Source organism: Zophobas morio, unplaced genomic scaffold, assembly GCF_036711695.1.
Source record: "Zophobas morio isolate AGI-343-1 ecotype UQ-CSIRO unplaced genomic scaffold, CSIRO_AGI_Zmor_V1 ptg000024l, whole genome shotgun sequence".
In the NCBI taxonomy this organism is placed as follows: Eukaryota; Metazoa; Arthropoda; class Insecta; order Coleoptera; family Tenebrionidae; genus Zophobas; species Zophobas morio.
Genome location: NW_026972129.1, coordinates 10,393,137 through 10,419,564, shown reverse-complemented (window position 1 = coordinate 10,419,564; position 26,428 = coordinate 10,393,137). Strand labels below are relative to the sequence as shown.

The following is a 26,428-nucleotide window of genomic DNA, read 5'->3' as shown; positions in this document are numbered from 1 at the left end:
GCAAAGGAAGTATTGTAATCGAGTCCGTCGGCCGTCCCGGATTTTTATTAGACAGACAATCTCCGAAAGTACTGAACCGATTGTTGTGAAATTTTGTACTTATATTAGGAATATCATGTAACCAAAATTTGTCTAATCATCCCCACCACTAATGCGATGACGTCACTTCAAAATTGTACATTGTAAATGGGTTTTAAATTGTATAAAATAACATAGTCCTACGAATTGAGTTTTTACCCGAAACGTCCAGATTTTGGAAAAAAAATCTAAATTATAAAACAACATTTTACAATTTAATTTTGAATCTGCTAACCCAAATGCTTTGAAATATTGCAGACGTTTTAAGGCTATAAAGAGCATCATAAATCGTTAGTCAAAATATATTTGGTTATCCTCTCCCAAAACTTGATGACGTCAGCTGAAAAGTTTGCCGAATAAATCCTATCTAAAATGTACAAAATATGATGAGCCTGTACTTGTGATCTTTCACTCCATTAATATTTTTTGAATTTGCATATACAGGGTGACTCAAAAAAATTAATGAATACGTAAATTTATTTTACAGATTTACTCAGGAACTACAAAACCGAATGCTTCGAAATCTTGACGATGTTTTAAAATTATAATAAGCATGATAAATTTTTGATCAAAATGCATTTGGTCGTCCCCCCTAAAAAATTTATGACGTCACCACAAAATTTTGCTTAATAAATCCTATCTAAAATGTACAAAATATGACGAGTCTGTACTTGTAATTTATCATTTCATTCATATTATTTGAATTTGCATATACCGGGTGACTCAAAAAAAATAATGAATGCGTAATATCCGTTCGCAAAACTCCCGCACTGTCAGAATGACATTCTGTTGGTATGAGAAATAATCCCCTAAAAGATTTTTAAGTTTATATGATTACCGCCTTGAATTTCAAATTTTCAAAATTAATTAATGAAAAATCAAATGTTTATTAACTATTTTAACTTTTTGATTTGCTGAAGTGTTCAATGTGTTTAAATAACTTGTCAGTAATTCAAACAAATTGTAGCACCAGAAGCGTAGAAATGGACAGTAAGGTCAAAAATATATATTATTCAAAAAAAGCTTTTGTTGTCGTCGTGCGTCATACTCTTTCTTTACTTGAATTGATAAAAATCTTCAGTTAATGTGCTTTTGACATTTTTATTTGACAAGTTATTTTTAGTTACTAATTTGTCACTAGATTTCAATTTTGCAACATATTGTACAGGTTTTTCACATCTCACCACTGAGTACACTCAGGTCATTTTTTCCAAATCTGACACTGACAGTGCGGAAGTTTTGCGAACGGATATTAAATTTATTTTATTGATTTACTCAGGAACTATAAAACCGAATGCTTTGAAATCTACTGCGAAAAAAAAACATAATAGGCATGCAGTCGTCACGTTTCCGAAAGCGAGGGAAGTACTGTCTAAACTCTTTAGGCCAATTTTTTGACATTGTTGTGACATAACTGTAATAGCTAGACATATGGTATCCCGGCAATACTTTCCGCAGCATACGCGATATAAGGATTTTTTTTGGTATTTTTTCACACGTTGGAGTACATTATCGAAGTTTTCATACGGATCCCTAACGTTTTTGAAAATATTATATCGCCTATGTTCATCAGGGATAATGTAGGATTCTAATAGTAAAAGAATTTTTCAAATCGGTCCAGTAGTTTCAGAGCCTATTCAATTCAAACAGACAATCAAATCTTTCCTCTTTATAATATTAGTATAGACTATTAAAAATGTTAGTAAGTTCATTTTTATGCATTCGAAGTTGTAACCAATGTTACGGAATAAAATACACACCTGACTTTGTAAAAAAAAAAAAACTCCAAAATAGTTTGAATGAAATTAATGAAGACATTTTGGGTTTTCCAATTTTTTTTTGTTCAGTTAAAACAATTTTTTGTACTTCATTATGCCTTTTTTTCTTAATGTACATAGTATTCTTTGAACAACACGATACTCAAAAACATGTTTTTAATTTCTTGTAATGAATAAGTATTTTGCAGTTAAGCTCCGCCCCCTTGATTCACGGTGAATAAAAAAAATCATCACAATTGAGATAGGGCGGGTGGGCGGGCTTACATTTTGTCTTTTTGTTTGAATATGTGTAGACTTTTTTTTACAACATGACACTTAAAATATGTTTAAAATGGAAAATTTGTAAAAGGAAATATAGATTTTGCAATTAGTTTCCGCCCCATAATTGCAAAATCAATATTTCCTTGCAAAAGTGTACCATTTTAACCATGTTCTATGTTTCTTGTTGTGAAAAGATGCCTATGTACGAGGGCATTTTTTTTAATTTTCTACCTAACTATGAAGGAAACCGTACAAAGTTTCAAAAAAATTATTTCTCTACCTAACAGGCATCTATACTAATACATTAGACTAGCGTTTCTCCAGCTATTTCATTTCATAAAAAAAATAATTTGTCTGCGCTTCAAAAAACGACGCTACTGCGCTTTTCAGGTCATCATCCAAAGCAAATTTGGGACTCCTGAGGGATTTTTTTCGATGTAGGACTTCAAAAAGAAGTAGCATGATGCTAAATCCAGGCTGTAGGAAGGATGCGGTAATTCTGTGAAGCCACGGTTTGCGATAATGGCGAGCCCTGTGGAACCTGGAATTGTCGTGGAGCACCATCCAACGAGCACACACTTTTTTCATGCCCAAATTTTCGTATATTGTCTAGAACATTACACTTTTCAACACTCCAGCTTCTTTAGCAAGCATTGGAGTTTTCATTCGTCGATCAGACAACAGCAAATCTTCAACAAGTCCTATGGTTTCCTCAGTTCTTGCTTCAACCGGTCTTTCTGATCTTAGGTCGTCCTGAATCGAGTCTCGACCCCATCAAAATTGTTTCGACCAATATTTTACATGAAAACAAGATGAGCCGTTAGTACCGTACACTTGGGTCATTTTTTCATGGAAACTTTCGCACCATTTCCCTCTTTAGTGAGGAACTTTATATCCGCGCGATGCTCCTAAGTTAAGTTCACTAATTTTTCTAAACAAAAAATACTGACAACAATGCCCAATGTTGTGGATCCGTACCAAATTACATCAAAGTACTTACTACACTAGCAGTTATTTGATACCCAAGCCATTTGTTTCTGTGACGTCATTATCATAGCTAGGTAGCTAATATACAAAATTGCCCTCGTATATTAAAAAAAAGACAAAATATAAATATTATACTTTTTTTATATATTTGGTCTTCTTTCCATAACCAAAAACTTGAAACATGGTCAAAATGGTAAATTGTTATAGAGAAATATGAATTTTGCAATTAAGCTCCATGCCGTGGTTCATGGCAAATAAAACAATCATCATAACTAAGATTGGGCGGGTGGGCCGGCTTATATTTTGCTCTTTTAATATATTTCATCTTCTTTTCATACCTAATCAAAAACTTGAAACATGTTCAAAATGGTAAATTGTTATAGAGAAATATGAATTTTGCAATTAACTCTTCCCAGTGGCACATGACAAATAAAAAATTCATCACAACTAAGATAGGGCGGGTGAGCGCGGCCTATATTTTGCTTTTTTTAATATATTTGGTCTTTTTTCCATAACCAAAAACTTGAAATATGTTCAAAATGGTAAATTATTATAGAGAAATAATATATAAACATCGTTTATATTTTTGTTAAATATTTTATGACAATAATTTCTTCAAACAAGTTGACATTTGCCTTTTTTTGATGAAGGCTTGATGTACGATTGGTTGGATGCTTCCAATGCATTGATGTGTATTTTTTAAATCTGAACATAGGGAATAAGCCCAAACTTCGTTTTGCAAGTTAAGAATTAAAAAAATGTCCCGGTATACTTTTCTTTTTTACTGCTTGCATAAACCCAAACACACTAAAACGTTCAACAGAGGAAAAAATAAACGCTTGAACTAAATGATTCGGAGAATCCGATGTAACAAATATATACATTTAAACCTTAAAAAATATTTTTATTTACAACTTAACAAGTCATATTACGTTCTTTACTGGCGTTGCATTCTTTTCATTTTTCTTTCCATTTTTTTCTGTTTCTTTTCATCAACCTCCGTATCTAATGGTACATCTGGGAAGAAATATGGCGATAAAATATTTTTCCATAAAATCCATCCTCCTCTTGCTGGAGCCAATAGCCATAACAACCAAAAATAATTTGAAATAATCGATGACAGTATCTGACAGCCCGCTGTAAGAATTATTATATCCTTCACATGCCTGCAACAACAAAACTGGATCATAAAAATGGTTACAATGTTTAACATTTACTCAGCAATTCCTCCTTCCATGTTAAGATCAACACCACTGTCCAACAGTTGACCAGATTCAGAATATTTGGGCTTCGCCATGTAAACCATAAACTGATATGATCCTATATATACCAAGCAGGAAAATAAGTACAATACCTGAAAGTAACATTTGGAATACAACTACTCAAATTTATGAACTGATACCTTACTATACTTATAGTAGAATTATAAAATACTAAAATAATCAAGGATAACGCATTTGAAATAATCGCCATATTTCTATAAAAATTTAGTGTCGATACATTTTCTTCCACAATCTGTTTGGCTCCTTTTGTACCTTGTTTACCTTTCTGTGGGGGCTAAAATTTTCATATAGAATAGCAAATTTTGTTTTATAATAAAAAGTACACTTACAGCCATGTTTTAAGGTTAGAACTAGAACAGTGCTATTAATGAACCGAATTAAATTTACTTTAATTCATGATCTGGCACAAATTGTGACCACCTAACCTTCCACGTTGTCCGCTGAACCACTCGAATTTTATTATGACATGACAGTTCGCTTAATTCTAATTCGATATTTCTAAACTTCGAAAGCCTGCATCGTGGGAGAGAGAGAGTACTCTACAGCTCCACGTGAAGTAAATAAAGATAACAAACAGCACCTATTTCGAGATCTATAACTTTACTTATGTAAAAATTCGGTCATTTATAGCAGCAATTATGCTAGAAATTTGCAATATTTGTAATGATGGAAACAATTTAATTGTTTGATGTTTAATTGCATATAATAAAATCACATGTTGTTGTTAAGAAAAAATTAATTGTTTCCATCACTACTAGTTTTACTGGTTGCCTATCACATTGTATAACTTCTGTAAACTGGTGCGTGATTGGTGCTTTGTGGCTTAACGTGCTGTGTGCTGTCACCTGTGACCTGTGACTGTCATTGTCAAACATCAGCTGTTAACATTTGTAGTTTTAACTTTTAAGTTTATTTATATTTATTGTTTATGTTTTTACTCAACACCAGTGTAAACATTGCAGTTATTGATACTGTTAATTGTTAACATTTGTCGATGTGTATGTTTGTAAAGATAAGATATTTTTATTAAGTGTATTTTTTTAATACATAAGGTTAGGTGTAAAGTTCAAAATACAAAGTTTAAATAAGTGGTATTTAAGGTACAAATTAGCCATTAAATTAATTTCATCATTTCACTTGTAAATACAAAGGTGTATCAGAAATATGGCTTGCTTTCAACATGTAGGTATACTTCTTTTGATTTTTGGTACTTGTAATTAGATGTTAATATTTTAGTGTCAAAGAACATTACTTCGGCCTGCATATCAGTTCATTTCAAAACTCCAAGTTTGCAATTCTTCATCATCACCCAATGGATACAATTTTGGTAAATAGAACATGCATATCATAGATTGTTATTCTTAACCTTAATTTCAGCCTTAAATGATACGCAAAAGGAATTTCAAGAATTGGCTAGGAAATTTGCGCGTGAAGAAATTATACCTGTTGCTGCAGATTATGACAAGACAGGCAAATATCCATGGGATATTATCAAGAAAGCTTGGTCAATAGGATTGATGAACGGTCATATTCCTCAGGATATTGGTAACAGTGTTAATAAAAGTAATGTGTTGAGATCTCAGTTGCCATTATTTGTAGGTGGGATGGGAAATAGCGTATTTGATGGATGTCTGATAGCTGAAGAGTTAGCATATGGGTGTACTGGTGTTATGACAGCATTAGAAGCAAGTGGTTTAGGAGTAAGTATTAAACCTAATATGACAGATAACTTATGTGTAATAAGTTAACTGCAGATTTTGAATTACAAGTGTTGGATGTAGTAATGATTTTGGCGTGACTTTAAAATCAACTAATGATACTCAGTAAGGTACATAAATTGTTGATAAGATCTCCTGCGTCATTATGTTTTAAGAATTTGATTAGAGATAAATATCCAGCATCATCCAATAGCTCCAACAACAGTATACCAATGTCAAATTCTATTCACAATATTTCATTAAGAGAATTCTGCTTCTATATTGGGGCAATTTCATAAGCTTTTGCAAAAAAAAGCGAGTTTTTTTAACAAGGTTTATTTAATTTTTTTTATTTTTTGTGTCTTAATATCTTTCCACCATTAAAAAATAATAAGCACATTCATTCAAAACATTTTTCAAAATCATAACAATAAATTTCGCCACATGCTGTGACAATTTTGTTAGATTTAAAGTCTATTTAATAAAGAAAATTAAAAATTCACATCCTAATGTGAGTGATAAATTTGATTTTAAGATTTTATTTTTATGTTTTATTACGTAATACAAAATGTATTTCTAAAGGAGGTTGTTTTGGAACTATCATACTAATTTATGGTTACAACCTATAATTACTTAATTGTGTTGCCAACGTATACATACAAGGTTGTGTATGCATAAGTATTTGTTCATGATTGTGACTCAGCCATTTTGAAAGCTTTAGTTTTAACAGGTACACAGTATCGTCATACCGCATACGAAGTTTATATTTTAATTTTAATTTATTTATTTTACGGGATACCCCCTATATACACATAAAGTATTTATCCAATGAGTGCTAAGAAATTATTACATTGAAATATAAATAATATAAATAAGAATTAATTTTTTAAAAAATATGAAAAGAGATTATTAAAAAAATTAAATAGAAACAAAAATACTAATATAATATTAAAACAGCTTTTAGAAGTCTTCAGTTGGCTTTTAAAACGATTTCTTGATGTCCCAAACAATTCCACTTCATCATTATATGTATTTGCCAATCTTTATAAGATGTATTAAAAAAGATTTTTTTTTAAATCCGAAAAGTCCTAAAGTAGATTTTTTTTGGGACACAATAATTTTGACAATAATGTCTACATTTATTATATATTGATTTTTTATTTTTATAAGTTGACTATTTGAAATCATGATTAATTGTTCAGAAACTGTTGGATTTATGGACCTAATTCCTATTGTTCGTGTTCGTAATCGCTTTTTGTTAATATCTTCAGGCACTCTTATCTGAAAATACACCAACCGTGTTAACTGCATCTTAAATTACAAAATATCTTATTTTGTACATAACAAAATATAATCCTTTATAGCAAACTCCTGTACTGATATCAGGGAATAAGGAACAGCAACAAAAATATCTTGGACGATTACTTGAAGAACCATTGGTGGCTGTAAGTTTTGCTTGTGTTTTTACTTTAAAAATAATTTTAAAACAATTGTCTTCTTACTAAAGGCTTATTGCGTAACTGAACCAGGAGCAGGATCTGATGTTGGCGGCATTAGGACAAAAGCTGAGAAAAAAGGAGATGAATACATACTTAATGGACAAAAAATGTGGATAACAAATGGAGGTGTTGCTAATTGGTGAATTATTATAATTTATAGTCTAAACTGAAGTAATTCTTGTTTTTGTAGGTATTTCGTTTTGGCACGTACAAATCCAGATCCTAAATGTCCAGCAGGAAAAGCGTTCACTGGATTTATTGTAGAGAGGGATACACCTGGACTTACTCCTGGAAGAAAGGTTTGTTGTGTACTTAATTTTTTATACAGAGACACTCTAAAATTTGATCATTAGAGTAATTTTATTGAAAGTTATTGTAGCGTTTTAATTACTTACTTTTTTCATTTGTGAATAACCCAGTAAACTACCAAAATACATAAAAGAAATGTAGCTGCAAGATATTCTCGAAATTGAAAGACTTTCTTTAGTTTTCTAGAGTGTTTCTGAATAGAGAATAAGTTATGTCATAAAACTAGGTAACTTTTAATATGAAAGTACTTCTGTTCCAATTAAAAACATGTACAATGAAAAAAAACGTTCAATGAATGTTACAAAATAAAAATCTCTCAGTTGTTTATGATTTAGGTTCTCATTTTGAAGAGAAAAAGAGTTTTTTTGAACATTAAAGAACGTTATTACTATGATAATACAGCTCGTGTATATTACATATTTTTGTTTTTGTCCAGCAATAATCAGTCAGACATCAAAACAAAGTTTCTCACACTGTTTAAAGAAATATTTAAGTTGTATTATCTTCAAAAAAAGTTGTTTTATATCTTGTAAACCAAAAAAGTATTATAAGCAGTTTTACAAAATTCTTAAGCAAGCGTTTTGTGATAAGTCATAATATTCAGGAAATTTGATTGATTTCAGGTAAAACATTATCTATAACTGAGCTTCTGGAAACTAAAAAGTATACATTTTGGTGTTTTGTAGCATTAATTTTTAACTATAATTTTAAATACACTATATCCATTCTTGTGCAAATTACAGGTCACTCACTCCTTCGACAAACGTAAATCATTTAAATATTCTATAAACTGTTTATGAATCGTTTTCTGTGAAATTCAGGAACTTAATATGGGTCAGAGGGCATCCGACACTCGAGGCATAACGTTCGAAGATGTGAGAGTTCCAAAGGAAAATGTTCTTCTTGGTGAAGGCGCTGGTTTCAAGATCGCCATGGCTACCTTTGACAAAACAAGACCGCCTGTGGCAGCAGGTTCGGTTGGTCTCGCACAGCGTTGCTTGGATGAAGCTTCAAAATATGCTAATGAAAGAAAAACCTTTGGAGTGCCAATTTCACAACATCAAGCTATAGCTTTTATTTTAGCCGACATGGCGATAGGTGTGGAGACAGCTCGACTTGCTTGGATGAAATCGGCTTGGCAAGTTGATAGAGGTGAACGGAATAGTTATGCTGCATCGATTGCAAAGTGTTATGCTGCGGATGTAGCAAATAAATGCGCAACAGACGCGGTACAAGTATTTGGAGGTAACGGGTTTAACAGTGAATATCCTGTGGAGAAGCTTATGAGAGATGCGAAGATTTATCAGATCTATGAAGGCACTGCGCAAATCCAGAGAATCATTATTTCCAGAAGTGTTATTGAAAGATCAAAAGAAAAGTTGTAGATTTATGTTTAATAATGAGTTTTGTTGTAGTTTTTAATGATTTGTTAAATCCTGTTTGTGGAGAGATATTTTTTGAGATTTCTACTATGTCTTTGTAGTTACTATTTTGTGTACACAGTACGAACAAACTAGAATTTATTTTTAAGGCCATAATGATATTATAATAATACAAACACTGGCAGCATATATATCTTTGTAACATTTATTGTGTTTTATAAAAATATATCTTACTTCTTTTGTACAAAACAGGTGCATTTTTACGAAAATGTTATATCCCTAGAAACACAGATTTCAGTCATTTGTGTATATTAATGTGTTGATCTTCACCGTACCTACTTAACGTGTTTTACAGTACAATAAGAAAAATTACTTGAATGACAATCTACAGACAATATTTTTTTATTTATTTATTCAGTTAATGGTAGTTTCACATCTTTTGTGTAATATATATGCAATTACATTTTAAATATATGATTATGTTGTTAAATTATATTACCCATGTTCACTTTATTCTGATATATAGTTGGATTTTTTATGACTTTGGATGTATACAAACGTTGCCCTTTATTTCCATCTAAGTTTGAGTAGGTATGGTCATTGTTATGGTAGTGCAGTATAGTCGCCATTCACACAAAATCATATAGGTATCGATTCCACTGAAAAAATTCTATCCAGCTAGAACATCACTTCATTCAGTACCTGTTTTGTGCAAGATTTGAGCTTGAGGATTTACACACAAGGCAAATTAAGGCTTTACTGAATTTTCTTAAAAAGTTAATATACTTTCATATTGTGATATTGTTCGTTCGTCGTCAGCTTATTTTCACCCCTATTTTTTATCTCCCAGCATCTCGTCTTAATAATGAAAAACATTCACCTATTTATGAGACATATCTGTAATCGATACAAACTGCATCATAATCCTTAAACTTTTGAAATTGTTAAACAGTTCTTGTCAGGGCAAATCATTAATTGCTAGCTGTTGACTTAAGTTGGCAATTTATTCGTCGGAAATGCCATTCATCTTAAGAAAGTATAAATGATACAAGTATATAGTATTTTAGTTTTGAAACATACTTACTGTTGTTCAAGTTGATGCTCTAAAGTGAGGAAAAAGAAAGACCACTGAATGAGAAAAGCTAAAGTAAAAGTCCAATAGATCAAAATAATATTTCGGGGTTGTACTATGTAAAAAGAAACAACACCATCAGGACCCACAAATATCTTGCACGAATAATAATGAGCCCGACAGAATTGGAAAAGCAACCCAGAATACATTTCCAAAAGGTTCTTATAGTCCACAAACTCTGACATTATATAGCAGGGTCTTGTGATAAAGTTAAATACCCCGACGGTGAAGCCCCTAGAAATACGTGTTTTCTAGGAGCTATACCCGACGGTATTAGGGTAATATAAACTAGTTGTACACATTACACAAATTCGCAGTTGTAAACGATTAAGTAGTTTTTTAATCCATTTTTAAGAACGCCATTGTCTTAATAACCATTAGATTGTCCGTATGGGGTAATTTTATAAATTAGTTACAGGTGTTAAAGAAGGAATAGAGGGCAGTTTGCATTAGTGATTCGAGAAATCTGTGGATAGCATGAAGGCAGAATGACCTCCATGGTATACTTTGACCAAAACTTTTGTGCAGAATCTGCCTCAAGCGTCTACTGACTTCCGCTAATTTTTATGAGGGGTTAACTAAATACCTTTGTAAACTTGCCGTAGTCGAGATGGCTGAGAGGGGATTTGTCGAGATGGACCGTAATGAAAATTTTATTGCCATCTGTATTACTCAAGACAGAGGTCGGGGTAAGTAGACAAGTTTACAACGGTGAGTAGTTAAGCCCTCATAAAAATAGTGGAAGTCAATAGACGCCTGAGGGAGACTCTGCATAAGAGTTCTGGTCAAAGTGTATATAGCTATTCGCTACCTATCTCTCAACATTCTCTGAAGAATTTTTGTATGTGATCATTTGTGATAACCAAGATAAAAAGTATTAACAAATACTCCTACTTGCTATAATTTTCCGCCCTTGGGAAAATACAAGTACAAAACGCTCAGCAAGACGAAATTATAGTTGATCCCACAATGGAAATAAGTAGAGATGAGGACGAACAAAATGAAGACGTCATTATTAAACAACATTCAGGACAATCATCTAGACATCATCTGACGCACAAGAACTAATTTTCAAACTTATTACAAATTTGAAAAAAAGTGCCTCACTCCACTAAAAGTAGCAAATAAATTGCTTGAGGTTCCTTAACCAAGTGTACAAACTGTAAAAAAAAAGTTTGAAAGAAACACCTGTAAACTACGTATTTCTTTAACTCTGCTCCACGGAAAAAAAGTAAAGGTGTAATATCTGGACTTCTGAGAAACCAAGGATTAACAGACCCTTTCCCTACTCACCTGTTAGGACAGGCCACACTATAGTAATTCCGCACCCTTCTATGATAATGCGTAGAAGCACTATTCTGTTGAAACCATAAATTTTGTCGAATTTTCAAATCGACATTCTCGAGTATAATGGTAAATTAATTTCAATAAAATTCTGATAAGAATTCTCGCTCAAATTGTTGAAAAAAATGGGGAGCAATAATTTGGTTCCAGACGATTCCACATCAAACTTTTGTGAAGTAGACTGTAATATTCTTCTCTGATCCAGTACTGGTTGTCTCGGCCGCAATAATGATAGTTATGCTTGTTAACTCCACCATTATTTGAAAATTTTGCTTCAAAAAAGAACCAAATTCTAAAACTCTTTTATCATGATCTATTTTTGTATTAGTGTTTGATATTGGGATGAATTGTTTTGCCTTTTTAGTGTTCGATGTACCTGTTGCGTTCGAGAAGGACCGCGTGGCTGTTTAATTGCGAACCACTGTTGGGGATACTCAGTGAAGTCCAGACACTGGGAGGAGTATAGTCTAGTCTAGGAGAATCAATTTTTACTGTGACACCTGTTCTGATATGAAATCCTGCTTGGCTAAGCTTAATGAGATGGAAACAACAATTAAACGTTTAGAGGATGAAATTATTAATCTGAAATCGCATGTTTCTGATAAGGCGGAAAAAATTTCTACTAATGATAGTAATAACGAAGGTCTCGTTTATAATTCGATCGTCACGGAGATTTTGGATAGGCAACGTAGAGAGAATAATGTTATTTTTTTCAACATCAAGGAATCTAATAAAACAACATCGCAAGAGCAATCTCAGGACGATTTTGAGATTGTTAAAAATTATTTATCGCAAATATCTACCGACATTGAAACTTCTTCTGTGAAATGTGTACGATTAGGGAAATTTTCCAATTCTAAAAATAGACCGATTAAAGTTGAACTTAAGTGTAATTCAGATGTAATGCTAGTTCTTCGTAATAAAAAAAAGTTAACAGATGAAGTCAACATTCAGAGCGATTCAACACCAATGCAGCGGGATTACCTAAAGAAATTGCGAGAAAAACTGAGTGCAATTCAGGAAAGCGGAGATACTGGCAAAACAATTAGGTTTATAAATAAAGTACCGAAAATTGTTGACGTATCAAAAAACATCCGAAAGGACAAGTAACTCTACAAATTTTTTACCAAAACGTAAGGGGTCTTAGAACCAAAGTAATTGATTTTTACCATGAGACTATTAATCTTAATTATGATGTGATAGTGTTAAGTGAGACGGGTCTTAGTGCTGATATTAAAAGTTCCGAAATTTTTGGGTCAAACTATAATGTATATCGTCATGATAGGGACTCACGTACTAGTAATAAAGTTCGAGGAGGAGGAGTACTCATCGCAGTTCATTCAAGATATCCATCACTCAACATCAAGATGGACAATTCAAGATGTGAGGAAATATTTATCTCCATGTCTGTAGGAAAAAATCAAATTATTTTTGGAGGAGTTTACATTCCACCAACATCCGATGTAAACGTTTATCTTGACCATATTTCTTCCCTTGATAGTGTAAGAGATAGATTTCCTAATTCTATTGTGTGTATTCTAGGCGATTATAATATGCCAAATATAGAATGGGTTCATGGTAATACTAATTCACCTGCGTTAAGACCTATATATAATAATTCTGAACTGTATAACATTGTAGTAGACTCTTTTAATTATCTCGAATTATATCAAGTAAATTACATCCTAAACCATAATAACAATACGTTGGATCTAGCTCTCTCAAATTCTGTAAACTTCAGTGTCCAAAGGGACAGTTATAGTATTGTTCCTGACATGGATCGACATCATCCCCCTTGTAATGCAAAATTAATTGTCCCTTCAGATCTTTGCGAAATCGAATCTCCGCCATTATATAAATTTAATTTTAAAAATGCACCTTACGATTCTATTAATGATTATTTTGGTTCCGTAGACTGGAACGCCCTTCTAAGTACAACGGATGTCGAAAGAAATTTTAATAATTTTTATGACGCGTTAAGCAGCGCTTGCTCTACTTTTATTAGTAAATCTATGATAAAAAATAACAACTTTCCAACCTGGTTTTCTAAAGCTACAAAAATGCTCGTGAAGAAGAAAAATAAAATGTTTGCTAAATTTAGACACACGCATAACGCAGAACACTTTACCAAGTTCAAACATCTTCGTTCTCTTGTAAAAAAATACATTAAAGGTGACTATGCAACATTAATATCAACAACGGAAGAAAACATTAACGTCAACAATAATAATTTTTGGAAATTTGTTAAATCAGTTAATAACTCAGTTTCTGTTCCTAATTTTGTAACCTACAATAATGTAAGCTCTAATGATCCCCAGCAAATCTGTAACTTGTTTGCCGATTTTTTTGAGGAGGTTTATGTACAACATTTCCAAACACCAAGTGATAATACCCGTAATTCGACAACGAATTATTCTGAAATTCTCCAAGTGATTAACAATCTTGAAATAAATTTTGATGCTGTTTTCCAAAAACTTGTATCTTTAAAAAATAATTTCAATCCGGGACCTGATGGAATACCAGCTTACTTTTTGAAAATGTGTAGCCCATCTCTTACTCTACCTATAACAATCCTTTTTAAGCAATCATTAAGGTCGGGTTTGTGCCCAGTCCGTTGGAAGTCATCGTTTATCATACCAATTCACAAATCGGGATCAAAAACAGATGTTAAAAATTATCGTCCAGTTTGTATTATTTCAACATTATGTAAGGTTCTTGAATCCTTTATAGCTGATAAACTTCTCGATACTTATTATAATATCCTTTCTACTAAACAACATGGTTTTATGCCTAAGCGCAGTACACTGACAAATCTCTCAATTTATAGTAATTATATCTCAAACTCATTAGAAAGAGGTTACCAGGTGGACTCCATTTATACGAATTTTAGTAAGGCCTTCGATCGCGTTGATATAAATCTTTTGTTAATCAAACTTAAGCATTATGGTATTATAGGTAATTTACTTTCATGGCTTTCCTCTTACTTAAATGGCAGAACGCAGACCGTTCGTATCAGTGGACTGTTCTCTCATGAAATAAAAGCAACATCCGGTGTTCCTCAAGGTAGCCACTTGGGCCCTATTCTTTTTCTTCTTTTTGTTAATGACATAACTCACATTTTTAAGTATTGCCAATTCTTACTCTTTGCAGACGATCTGAAACTCTACATGGAAGTTCGCTCGGAGCTAGATGTTCTTAAAATTCAATCTGACTTAGATTCGTTTTCAAATTGGTGTGATATGAACAACTTACTGATTAATTATGATAAATGTAAAATTATTACGTTCCATAAATGCAAGAATCCGATAAGCGCCCGATACTGTTTATGTGATAACGAGATATTGAGAGTTGAAACGGTAAAGGATCTTGGTGTAGTGTTTGACAAGTCTTATACGTTCGAGTACCACATAGAAAGAATTCTCAATAAAGCTATGAGAATGTGTGGATTTGTTAAACGTCAATGCAAAGATTTTAAAAAATATACCGGTCGTAATTAAGTTGTACTGTGCATTTGTGAGATCGTCACTCGAATATTGCAGTCTTGTGTGGGATCCTTATTATTCGTGTTCAAATATACGGCTAGAGAGAGTGCAAAGGAAGTTTGTCAATTTTTTACTTTTTAAACTCAACATAAACAAAAATTTGTACACCTATGAAGAACGGCTCGAGTTAGTGGGTCTAAAATCATTGGAGTCACGACGAAAAAATGCCATCGTTGTCTTCGGCTACAAAATATTTAATAATTCAATTCATTCTCCTGAAATATTATGTTCGTTTCGAATAAGGGTACCTAATCATCTTATCCGGGATCCTATACTATTCGAAATCGACTCACACAGGACTAACTACGGAATTCACAATCCTTTTACTAGAGTGGCACGGGCTTTAAATTCTTTACCATCTACCATCGACATCTTTAATATTTCATTAAATAGGTTTAAACGGGAGCTTATGTATTAAGGTAGGTTAAGTAATAAGAATGTGTATTTTTAGTTAAATATTTTTTCTAGATATTTGTACGTTATGTATGTAGGTAGTTATTTTCAGTTGGACGTTTGTTAGATGTTGTGTTTTTCAAATTTCTAAGATTGCCTGTATGGTGTAAACTGTTTTTGGCAATAAACTAAACTAAACTAAACTTAAAAAAAACTAGTCAGTCGAGATGGAATTATTTTGTACATAATGGCTGTGCAATTAGTCGTGTAAATTTGAATTACTAAGAAATAAATTGTTGAGTTTTATTCACGCCGATTTTAAATACCCGTTCAACGTAATACTGGTGTGTGGTGTCGGAAGTGAGAATTGACTTTAATAGTTGGTTTTACGACGACTTCCGGGCAGATTAGATAAGAATTCTGAAAAATTTATGCCTGTCGAGACGAAAACTCAAACTGCAGCAGCAATGGAGGATCAGGTAAACCAGATGATAGCTATGCTTGCAAAGATGGACGCAAGAAGCGAAGAAATGAATGCAAAAATGAAAAAAATGGACGAGAAAAAGGAAGCAAGAAACAAAGAAATGGATGAAAAATGGGAGCAAGAACGAAAAAAATTGACGAAAATATGGACGCAAGAGATGAGAAAATGAACGAAAAAATGGAAATGATGGACGCAAAAATAGACACGCAAAAAGATGGCATAGGTATAATCACTAGCCTAACTGAAAAATCCCGAAAGGAAGTGGAAGCAAACAAAAATGAAATAACAGGAATTAAAGAAGAAATGATAGTCATAGAAAAAAAATTTAAGGTTATGCAAAATCTTGTCGGAGAAAATGTGGTCTTGATGGATCAGAAAGTAAAAGAGGTAGTCGAGCATCAGCCAAAGAGTGAGTTCGAGATTAAAATGAAGAAATTCAAAAAGTTTATAAAAAATGCAATAACCATTGGTTCATGTAGGTAATGGAACAGCAGAGACAGCAAATTCTTGGGAAACCCTGTCTGACGAAGATATAAGCAAATACAGTGCCTTAACTACTATTGCGATTTGGGGATGAACATCTGAAGCAAATTTTTGCCGCCCAATTAAAGACAAGAACACAGAATGTTGGAGAATCTCTACAAGAATTTGCAGTAAATGTCAAAAAAAAAGGTGTGTCTAGCATACTCCGAAGCACCACCGACGATTCAAGAGAGATTTGCGACAGATACTTTTATCAACGGTATTCGCGACGTTGAAGTTAAGAAGATCTTACAAGTGTCAGATGTCAGCTGATGCTCTCATACGCGCTTTGGAAGTGGGAGCTGCTTTCAGGACCACAAGAACATGCTACAAAGTCAGCGTAGCAGAACCAGAGAAAGAAGAAGAACACAACGAGATAGAGAAGCTGCTAGAAAAATTGTTACAGCAAATAGATGGCCTCTTTCGAAGATGGAATAATAATATGTCTCATAAGCAAAACGTGGAATGCTATAGGTGTGGGCGTCAGGGATATCTTAAATGTGATTGTATTCTCGATTACCAGTTCCAAGAAGAAGAATACAACAGAAATCTCACTGGGATGTAAAAGGAGTCAGTATTCTAGGGAATGGGTTCACGGGTGAGAATAAGGTCGCCAGCGAAGTGAAAATAAGAATTTTCGCCAGAGGACTTTACCGGGGAAGAGTAATGAAAATCCAGCAGCAATCATCATCGATACTGGTGCTGAAGTAACAGTTGTACGTTGAGGACTCGTGAGAACTGAAGACATAGAAACTATACCCGAAACGATCAGATTGACAGCGGTGACTGGAGAGTCGACGCCGATCATGGGCGAAGCATCGGTAGAAATCTACATTGGTCAGCTGAGAATAAGACATCGGGCTCTCGTGGCGAGCATGATACTTAGATGACTTCATTTTTGGAATGGATTTGATTAACCGCCATGGACTAACAGTTGACCCAGTTAAGGAAGCCCTACGTCTTGTAAATGAGGAGTTCATGCTGAATCAGTGTTGTACTGAAGCGAAGTCTGTAAAATTGATCGCTTGTAAGAACTGCAAACACTGAGACGAAGTTGAGCAGAGCAAAACATCGTTCAACCACAGGAAGAAAGCAGTCGTAGAAGATGATGAATGGACTAGAGCTCGGTGTAGAAAGGACCATGAGGAAGACGAGGATATTGGGCCGCTCCTCAGATGAAAAGACGATAAGACAGAACGACCTGGGTGGTCGGAAGTATCAGACGACTCACCTTCTTTCAAGACGTTATGGGCTCAATGGGACTCCTTGCATGTCGAAAACGCATTGCTTAAGCAAGCCCGGGAAAGTCCGAATGGAAGGCATGTCACTATGCAGTTGGTGGTTCCGGCAATTAGAACCAAGGAAGTACTTCGAGAAATGCACAACAGAGGTTCTGGTGCCCATTCTGGAATAAACAAGACACTCTCTAAAGTTAGGGGAAGATTTTATTGGGTCCGTTGTCGAGAAGACATTGAGAACTGGTGCAAGAAGTGTACGACCTGTCAGGCGGTCAAACGACTGAAGATTAAGGCGAGAGGGCTGATGCAACAACACAACATCGACTCTCCTTTTGGAAGAACTGCATGAGACATAGCGGGTCCCCTCCCAGTGACCGAAGAAAGGAACAAGGATAGGAAGAAGGTCAAAGGTTACGACGATGGCCTACAGGAGAAGCTGCCGAACATTTATGAAACGCTGCACCACGAGAATAGAGTGGCGAGTGGTAGAATGAAGACAAGTTACGACCTTAGTGACAACTCAATAGGATTCCAAGCAGGGGATTTGGTATGGCTTTATAACCCTCGAAGAAGGAAAGGTCGTTGCCCAAATTTATCAGCATACTGGGAAGGTGCATATACGGTCATGACGATGTCAACGATGTCGTTTACAGGATTCGACAAGGGCCGAAGACAAAATGAAGATTGTTCAGTTAGGTAGCCCAAGAAGTACAACAGTGACACTGTTGACGTTTCTGATCGGGACGATCAGAACTAAGGAGGGGGCAGTGTTATGAAATAAACTCATACCCCGCCCCGGTACGACGCCTATGGGTTTTCTAGTATGTGCAGCGATGATCAATGGCTCATCGTCGGTGACGGCGGCCGTACGGCGTTCGCTAAAGAAAAGCCTGGAAGCGGAAGTCGCGATGGATGCTTCAGAATAAGCCTAGAAGCGGTGACGGGCGATCAGTCGAGAATGACCGCGTGACTATTTAAATGGGAACCACCATCGGGAACAATCAGTGAAGTCCAGACAAAGGGAGAACTAGAGTCGAGTCTGTCGAACCGGAATTATTTTGTACATAATCGCTGTGCAATTAGTAGTGCAAATTTGAGTTACTGAGGAATAAATTGTTAAGTTTTCTCCACGCCGATTTTAAATACCCGTTCAACGTAATACTACGTATTTTGGGTTGCATCTTCGGCTTGGTTAGGCTCTTTACTAGATCCTTATCCAAAGATTTATTTATCAGATAACCTTTAATTGTTTTTAAACATTGTGACATTGTGGAGCTTTCCTTTTTGAGTCCCTTATAGTCTATTCAGCTGTAAAAGCCTACGTACCTAATTTGAACACTGTTTTAACTAAAGTCCTAAAATGAGTGCGTAACTGTAGTTTTGACGGATATTCTCTGAACAGATGCCCCGTAACTCAAATTACTGTTGTTTTTAAAAATATTGCAACAAAGTTGAAATCTGTATACAGAGTGTAAACTAAATATGCGGCAAAAGTTCAGGGGGCTATTCCATGATTTATTTTAAAACTTTTTCGTCTTTGGAAGATTTTTTAAAAAACGCTTTGTTTTGAAAAGACAGGGCGAAAAAAACTTTTCGAAAAAACATATACTGGGTGTTCATTTTGTCTGTTCATGCCTGACAATTTTTACATAGGCAACATATTATACACCCCAGTGATGACTTCGTCCAATTTATTTTTGTTTTTTAATAAACAATTAGCAATCACAGGAAAAAATAACAAAGATGTCAATGCCAAATAATGACAAAATTGAAATAATTAATACTCAATTTATTAATGGATCAGATTAGAACGAAAACGAATTTATCAGAAATGTTCAAAATGCCTGCCTCCACTATCTTCACAAAGTCCTATCCTACGTTCAAAATTTCTACGAACTCTATATCTAACATGTCGGGAATTATAGAATTGCATGACGCTATTATCCTTTCACGTAAGTGGTTTTCATTTTCGATTGGGACACTATAAACGTCATTTTTCACTTTCCCCCAAAGAAAAAAATCTAATGGCGTTAGATCAGGGTTCCGTGCAGGCCAAGCGTACTCTTCTTCTCTAGCAATAGGTCTTGGTTCAAACGCTCTATGTAAATAGTTCCTAACGTCTCTCTGATAATGAGCAAGAGCGCCATCATTTTGAAACCAAATGATTCTTTGTATGTCTAGCTCTACGTTTTCCAACAATTCGGGTAAAATATTCTTTAAAAAATTTAGATACATAGGTCCGTTTAAATTTCCTTCAAAAAAATGTGGACCAATGACGTGGTTACCAACAATTCCACACCAAGCATTAATTTTGAAAACTTCTTGAAAGTGCTTTTCCTGATACCAGTGGGGATTTTGCTGCGCATAGTAATGTGAGTTGTGTCTGTTTACACACCCATTATTGGTAAATGTGGCTTCATCCGTAAACAAAACGTTAAATAAAAAATTGGTCTAAAGAGTTTAGACAGTACTTCCCTCGCTGTCGGAAACGTGACGACTGCACGCCTATTATGTTTTTTTTTCGCAGTAGATTTCAAAGCATTCGGTTTTGTAGTTCCTGGGTAAATCAATGAAATAAATTTACGCATTCGTTATTTTTTTTTGAGTCACCTGGTATATGCAAATTCAAATAATATGAATGGAATGATAAATTACAAGTACAGACTCATCATATTTTGTACATTCTAAATAGGATTTATTCTGGAAACTTTTGAGCAGACATCAGTTTTTTTACGCGTTCATTAATTTTTTTTGGGTCACCCTGTATATGCAAATCCAAAAAAATATGAATGGAATGAAAAATCACAAGAAGAGACTCATGATATTTTGTACATTTTAGATAGGATTTATTCAGCAAAATTTTGTGGTGACGTCATAAATTTTTTAGGGGGGAAGAGCAAATACATCTTGATCAAAAACTTACCATGCTTATGATAACTTTAAAACATCTTCAAGATTTCAAAGCATTCGGTTTTGTAGTTTCTGAGTAAATCAATAAAATAAATTTACGCATTCATTAATTTTTTGGAGTCACCCTGTATATGCAAATCCAAAAAATATGAATGGTGTGATAAATCACAAGTACAGAGTCATCATATGTATTTTGTACAGTTTAGATAGGATTTATTCGGCAAACTTTCGAGCTAACGTCATCAATTTTTTGGAGGGGATAAGCAAATATATTTTGACTAAACATTTATTATGCTCTTTATAACCTTAAAACATCTGCAAGATTTCAAAGCATTTGGTTTTGTAGTTACTGATTAACTCAATAAAATAAATTCACGCATTCATTAATTTTTTTGAGTCACACTGTATATGCAAACCAAAAAAATTTGAATGGAATGATAAATCACAAGAAGAGACTCACCATATTTTGTACATTTTAGATAGGATTTATTAAACAAAATTTTGTGGTGACGTCATACATTTTTTAGGGAGGACGACCAAATGCATTTTGATCAAAAATTTACCATGCTTATGATAATTTTAAAACATCTTCAAGATTTCAAACCATTCGGTTTTGTAGTTCCTGAGTAAATCAGTAAAATAAATTTACTCATTCATTAATTTTTTTGAGTCACCCTGTATATGCAAATTCAAAAAATATGAATGAAGTGATGGATCACAAGTACAGACTCATCATATTTTGTACATTTTAGCTAGGATTTATTCGGGAAACTTTTCAGCTGACGTCATCAAGTTTTTGGAGGGGATAACCAAATATATTTTGACTAAAGATTTATTATGCTCTTTATAACCTTAAAACATCTGCAACATTTCAAAGCATTCGAGTTAGCAGATTTAAAATTAAATTGCAAAATGTTGTTTTATAATTTAGATTTTTTTCCAAAAATCTGGACGTTTCGGGTAAAAACTCAACTCGGAGTCGTAAACTACATGTGTAGGACTATGTTATTTTATACAATTTAAAACCCATTTACTATGTACAATTTTGAAGTGACGTCATCGCATTAGTGGTGGGGATGATTAGACAAATTTTGGTTAGCGTTTTACCGTCTACATGATATTCCTAATATAAGTACAAAATTTCACAACAATCGCTCCAGTACTTTCGGAGATTATTTGTCTAATAAAAATCCGGGACGGCAGACAGACGGACAGACGGACAGACGGACCGACGAACAGACGGACAGACGGACAGACGGATCAAACAGACGGAAATGGCAGACCTATTTCTTCGTCTTCTAGGGGTCATGAAAGATCGAGAAAACGTAAAAGTAGAGAGTCGGCCGACGGACCCGATTACAATACTTCCTTTGCTTACGCTCGGGAAGTAAAAATGTTGATTGTCTCGTAATTGAGCCCCCACGAATTCGCAAAACACTAACCATCGGATAAACTCGCGTTCTGTTAAATGTTGAACAATTGTCACATTGTATGGATGAAATCGGTTTGCCTTTAAGATGTTGAAAACCGAACCCAAACTAATCTCCATTTATCTTGCAATCTGTCTTTGACTCACATGGAGATTTTCTGCTACAATTTCAATTAGCAAGCAGCTTCATTATCCGGCGTTGTTGCAGTTCGATTTCTAACTTTATTTTTTTTGAACTGCCCAATTCTCGTAAATTTTTTTTAGGTTTTCGAAACGCTTGATTTGAGGGAGTTCTTCTATTGAGGTATTACCGGGCGCAGAAACGAACAGCAACATCAAAAGTTTTGTCACAGTTTCCCAATATTAATAGCATGTTTGTTTTTTCAGAATTCGAAAACATTTTAAAGCAAATGAAAATTGAAAATATTTGGCTGGCAGAAATAATTTGTTATAATTTTGGTTCTGATCATTGCGTTCATTATTATTTAAAAATAAAAATTAATCAAAGCTGTTTATGAAACGTAAAATGGGTTGCCTATGTAGAAATATTCAGGCGTGAACAGAAAAAATGAACATCCTGTATAATACTTTATTAATTCATATTACATGTGAAGATTATTTCTTTATCTACAAAAACTGCTGATACCATTAGCTAAGATGCATGCATTTAATCTTCTCATTGGCTGCCGAATTTTTTGGAATATGTGAGAGTTATTCCTTTTTGTGTTGCAGCCATCAATTATTCAATTTCTCAAATATTCTTATTAGTGTACACTAATGTTAAGTGGTCCATAAATAAAAATCCAAGGAATTGAGGTCTGGATATCGAACAATTTTACTTTAAATTTATTCCACGTATCTTCGAAACAAAGCGTCTTTCCGAAAATCATTCAACAACAATTTTTTTTAGTAACGCAAGAAATAAACCTTTCGTATGTTTACCGCTTATCTAGTAAACATCTTGTATACTGGGTAACATTAAAAGCTGTAGTTATTTAATATTTTCCATAATATTATTTTAAATTTTAAGAAAATGGTTGGCCATTACAGCAACGTGTCGAACATATACGATTTGTGAAGTCAAAGAAAGTGGTCAATGTAGGTATTTGAGTAGAATAAACTGTGTAGGGAGATTAAACTAATTTTTAAATCTTTAAAATATGGCAATAAAAATTTAGTTTAGATATTTATAAAAGATTTTAACGTTAACTTAAAGATTTTGCACAGTATTACAGGAAAAGATTTTTTGTTCCAATATTATAAAGGTTTACAAGTTTTTCGTTTGTATTTATTTAAATACACTTGATTATTATCGCACAGCCAGTTGTGCACATTTTGCGAAATTGTATTCATTTTCTTTTCTGCTTGCTATGTAGAAATTTCAAGTAATAAAACTGAACTACTATTTGTACAGATTGTGAAATACGTTTCAGGTAAACCAACTTTATACTTAATATCATTTACATATGTATATGTTAAATAGAACAAGGTTCAAAGAAGATTCCAGTGGATGTACAAGAAAGTCCCCACATTATACTTATAATGACTTTGGATGTACAAATTTTATTTCAGAATTTGCGATCTTTTTCCAATCATTTTCATAATGTTTCTAACCAATCAAGGGCCGGAGCTTATACTCCGTCTCTCTAATTTATTTGAACAACACAAAATTCTTTTACATCCATCAGATTAATTATTTTTTAAATAAAATCTTAAACTGCAATACTTGTTGACTTTCCTTCACAAAATGTAGCTGAATATTCATAATGAAATTAATTTAACAAACATAATATGGTACTTAAAAATACATATAAGGAAATTTACCTTCGATATAGAAAGACATAATGAGCACGGTGATTTAAATTGATAATTTGTAACAGTGATCAAAAAGATCAACCTGTGCATGTCATTTGAATTAAAAAATAAGTAATATTTAGCACATATAACATGAAAAGGAATCCAAACCTTCCAATCTAAATCGTAAGAGCACTAGTTTCCCAAAAATGGTTGCGTTTAACAGAATCATTGCTAGTGATTTTTTGATAAGCTGGAAGAAACTGGGGTCACTATAGCTGCATAAATACCTAACATTGTAGGAAGGAAAAGAAATAAACAAGTTGTACACATTTACCTCAAGAGAAAGAGGTGAACTTGTCACACAAGTTAATATCCTGTGTGCAGATGGAAATGCTTTCCCATTAAGGTGGGTATTCCTAGCTGTAAGATTTGATCAAAACCGTTTAAAATCAGGTGCACCGAAAGGATCTTTAGCACTCGTACATAAATTCTTAAAACAAAATATGTGAGAAAAATTAAAGCTCTAACCTCTTATTGGTCGTAGTGTCTTTCTACCATTTAAAAAATATTTCATAATCAGGTGGTAAATTCGTAGATGTTGTTACATACAGTGGAAATGTTGACAATTTTTCGTTTCTCAAGATTTGGAATCAAGTCTGGAGTCGAGCAGCCACTCCAGAAAATGTGTAGTGTGGTTTTCAAAAATATGGTATTTCACCATTATGGTCGAAATGTTTTTTCCGAAGCTGATTTTCAACCTCCTCAGTGTCACATTGTCCTTCTTTAGAAGTGGCCACAACGAGGAATCAGTGCAATTCTCCAATTGCAGTTTCAAGTACTGCATCACAACCAGCACTTTGAAAAATATTTTTTAGAGGTCGAGAAAGATATCGAAAAATAATAGAAGAAGAATTTCGCGATAAAATACGGAAAGAATCAAATAGTCACAACACTTCAATGATTCAGAAACTGACCATTCCGTGCTTTCAGAGCCATATAGAAAGGAACAAATTGATGAAGATGAGTGCCGTTGTGAGCATATGTAGAAAATCCTCTTTCAAAAATTATGTGGTACAAATTAATAACAAATTAACTTTGCTTTTAATCGTTTTAGTAATATAGCCCATGATTGAAAACAGAAAAAAATACGGAAACATGAAGTACTTATAGAACAGTAGTATAGTACACTAACGAAACAGTAGTATGTAGAATACCTACTGTTTCGTTAGTGTCTTTAATAAAGTAATTATTAAGACCCACCACTGACCCGGAAATGACCGGCATTCAGGCAAGACTTCTATCATTACGGGTACTAAGACCAAGTAATGATATGCATTGATTAGATTAACAAAACAACTTTCGAGATTCTAGAATTACAGCATACAAATTAGTCTGCTATTATTCTCTAATCTCACCCCATCCCCAAAAGTCTAGCGTAACTATTATTATGACCCACCACTGACCCGGAAATGACCGGCATTCAGGCAAGACTTCTATCATTACGGGTACTAAGACCAAGTAATGATATACATTGATTAGATTAGCAAAACAACTTTCGAGATTCTACAATTACAGCATACAAATTAGTTTGCTATTATTCTCTAATCTCTAGCTACCGATCATTTATTGTTATTGAATATTGTTATTACTTTTTAATTATTATTGTTAAAACTGTAATAAGTTTGTACTATTACAAAGACTGCATATTGTGTGTTTATAATGTCTGGTATCTAGCAAAAATTCGAACTTTGGCGTGAAATGTAGTTTTTTCTTGATTATATCACACAAAATAAATTTTTACGAGTAAAATTACAATTTTAATAAATGTTTCGAAAAATTGTATTTTCATTGAATGTGATTTTGAGATATAACTTATAGATACCATTAAGTTACGCGTAATTTAAGTAAATATTACTGCAAAATAGTGCAACAAATAAAAAAAATACATATATGCAATCAATTATACACGTAACTGCATCAAAAGTGAAAACAATCCACGAACGCATTTTTTTGTAAATGTTCTTTCTAAAGGACTTTTTCGTAGTCTGTTTTGTGTGAAAAATGTATATATATTTGTTTTATTATTTTTGAAGTTGTGATATCTTCCCAAGGTAGATACATGAATATAAATGAAGAAATTTATGCGATGTGTCAGGTAAAAAAGTGAGAATTGGTGAGAATTACAGTGGTAACTTTTGCGCTTTTAATGTGGCACCAATGACGCACGCAATAAATAGAATAGTCAAAATACTCATTCAATAAAACAAAATAAGAAGTCCTATTATGACAATACGAAATACTTCCGGTTAAAAAAATGACCAAAATATGGACTACAATACGTAACTCTACATCGTGTGCCGTTT

At 33.5% G+C, this 26,428-nt stretch overlaps 2 protein-coding genes across 3 annotated transcripts; one reads left to right on the top strand and one right to left on the bottom strand.

The window, feature by feature from the left end:
• Positions 1-3,987: 3,987 nt before the first annotated feature.
• Positions 3,988-4,906, bottom strand: LOC135135078 (transmembrane protein 208). The gene is made up of 4 exons (XM_064064034.1): positions 4,717-4,906; positions 4,512-4,661; positions 4,322-4,458; positions 3,988-4,270 (listed from the first exon to the last, which is right to left on the bottom strand). The coding sequence occupies exons 1-4, from the start codon at positions 4,720-4,722 to the stop codon at positions 4,042-4,044; spliced, it is 522 nt and encodes a 173-aa protein (XP_063920104.1). The 5' UTR covers positions 4,723-4,906; the 3' UTR covers positions 3,988-4,041.
• Positions 4,907-5,254: 348 nt separating this feature from the next.
• On the top strand, positions 5,255-10,073 carry LOC135135125 (medium-chain specific acyl-CoA dehydrogenase, mitochondrial-like). Of its 2 annotated transcripts, XM_064064122.1 has the most exons (9): positions 5,255-5,434; positions 5,488-5,569; positions 5,624-5,714; positions 5,765-5,932; positions 5,987-6,087; positions 7,449-7,529; positions 7,592-7,722; positions 7,774-7,882; positions 8,714-10,073. In XM_064064122.1, exons 2-9 carry the CDS (start codon positions 5,552-5,554, stop codon positions 9,275-9,277), a joined length of 1,263 nt encoding a protein of 420 aa, XP_063920192.1. In that variant the 5' UTR covers positions 5,255-5,434; positions 5,488-5,551; the 3' UTR covers positions 9,278-10,073. The 2 variants fall into 2 exon arrangements, with proteins under 2 accessions (XP_063920192.1, XP_063920191.1); XM_064064121.1 differs by having other exon boundaries at positions 5,255-5,569.
• Positions 10,074-26,428: the final 16,355 nt, after the last annotated feature.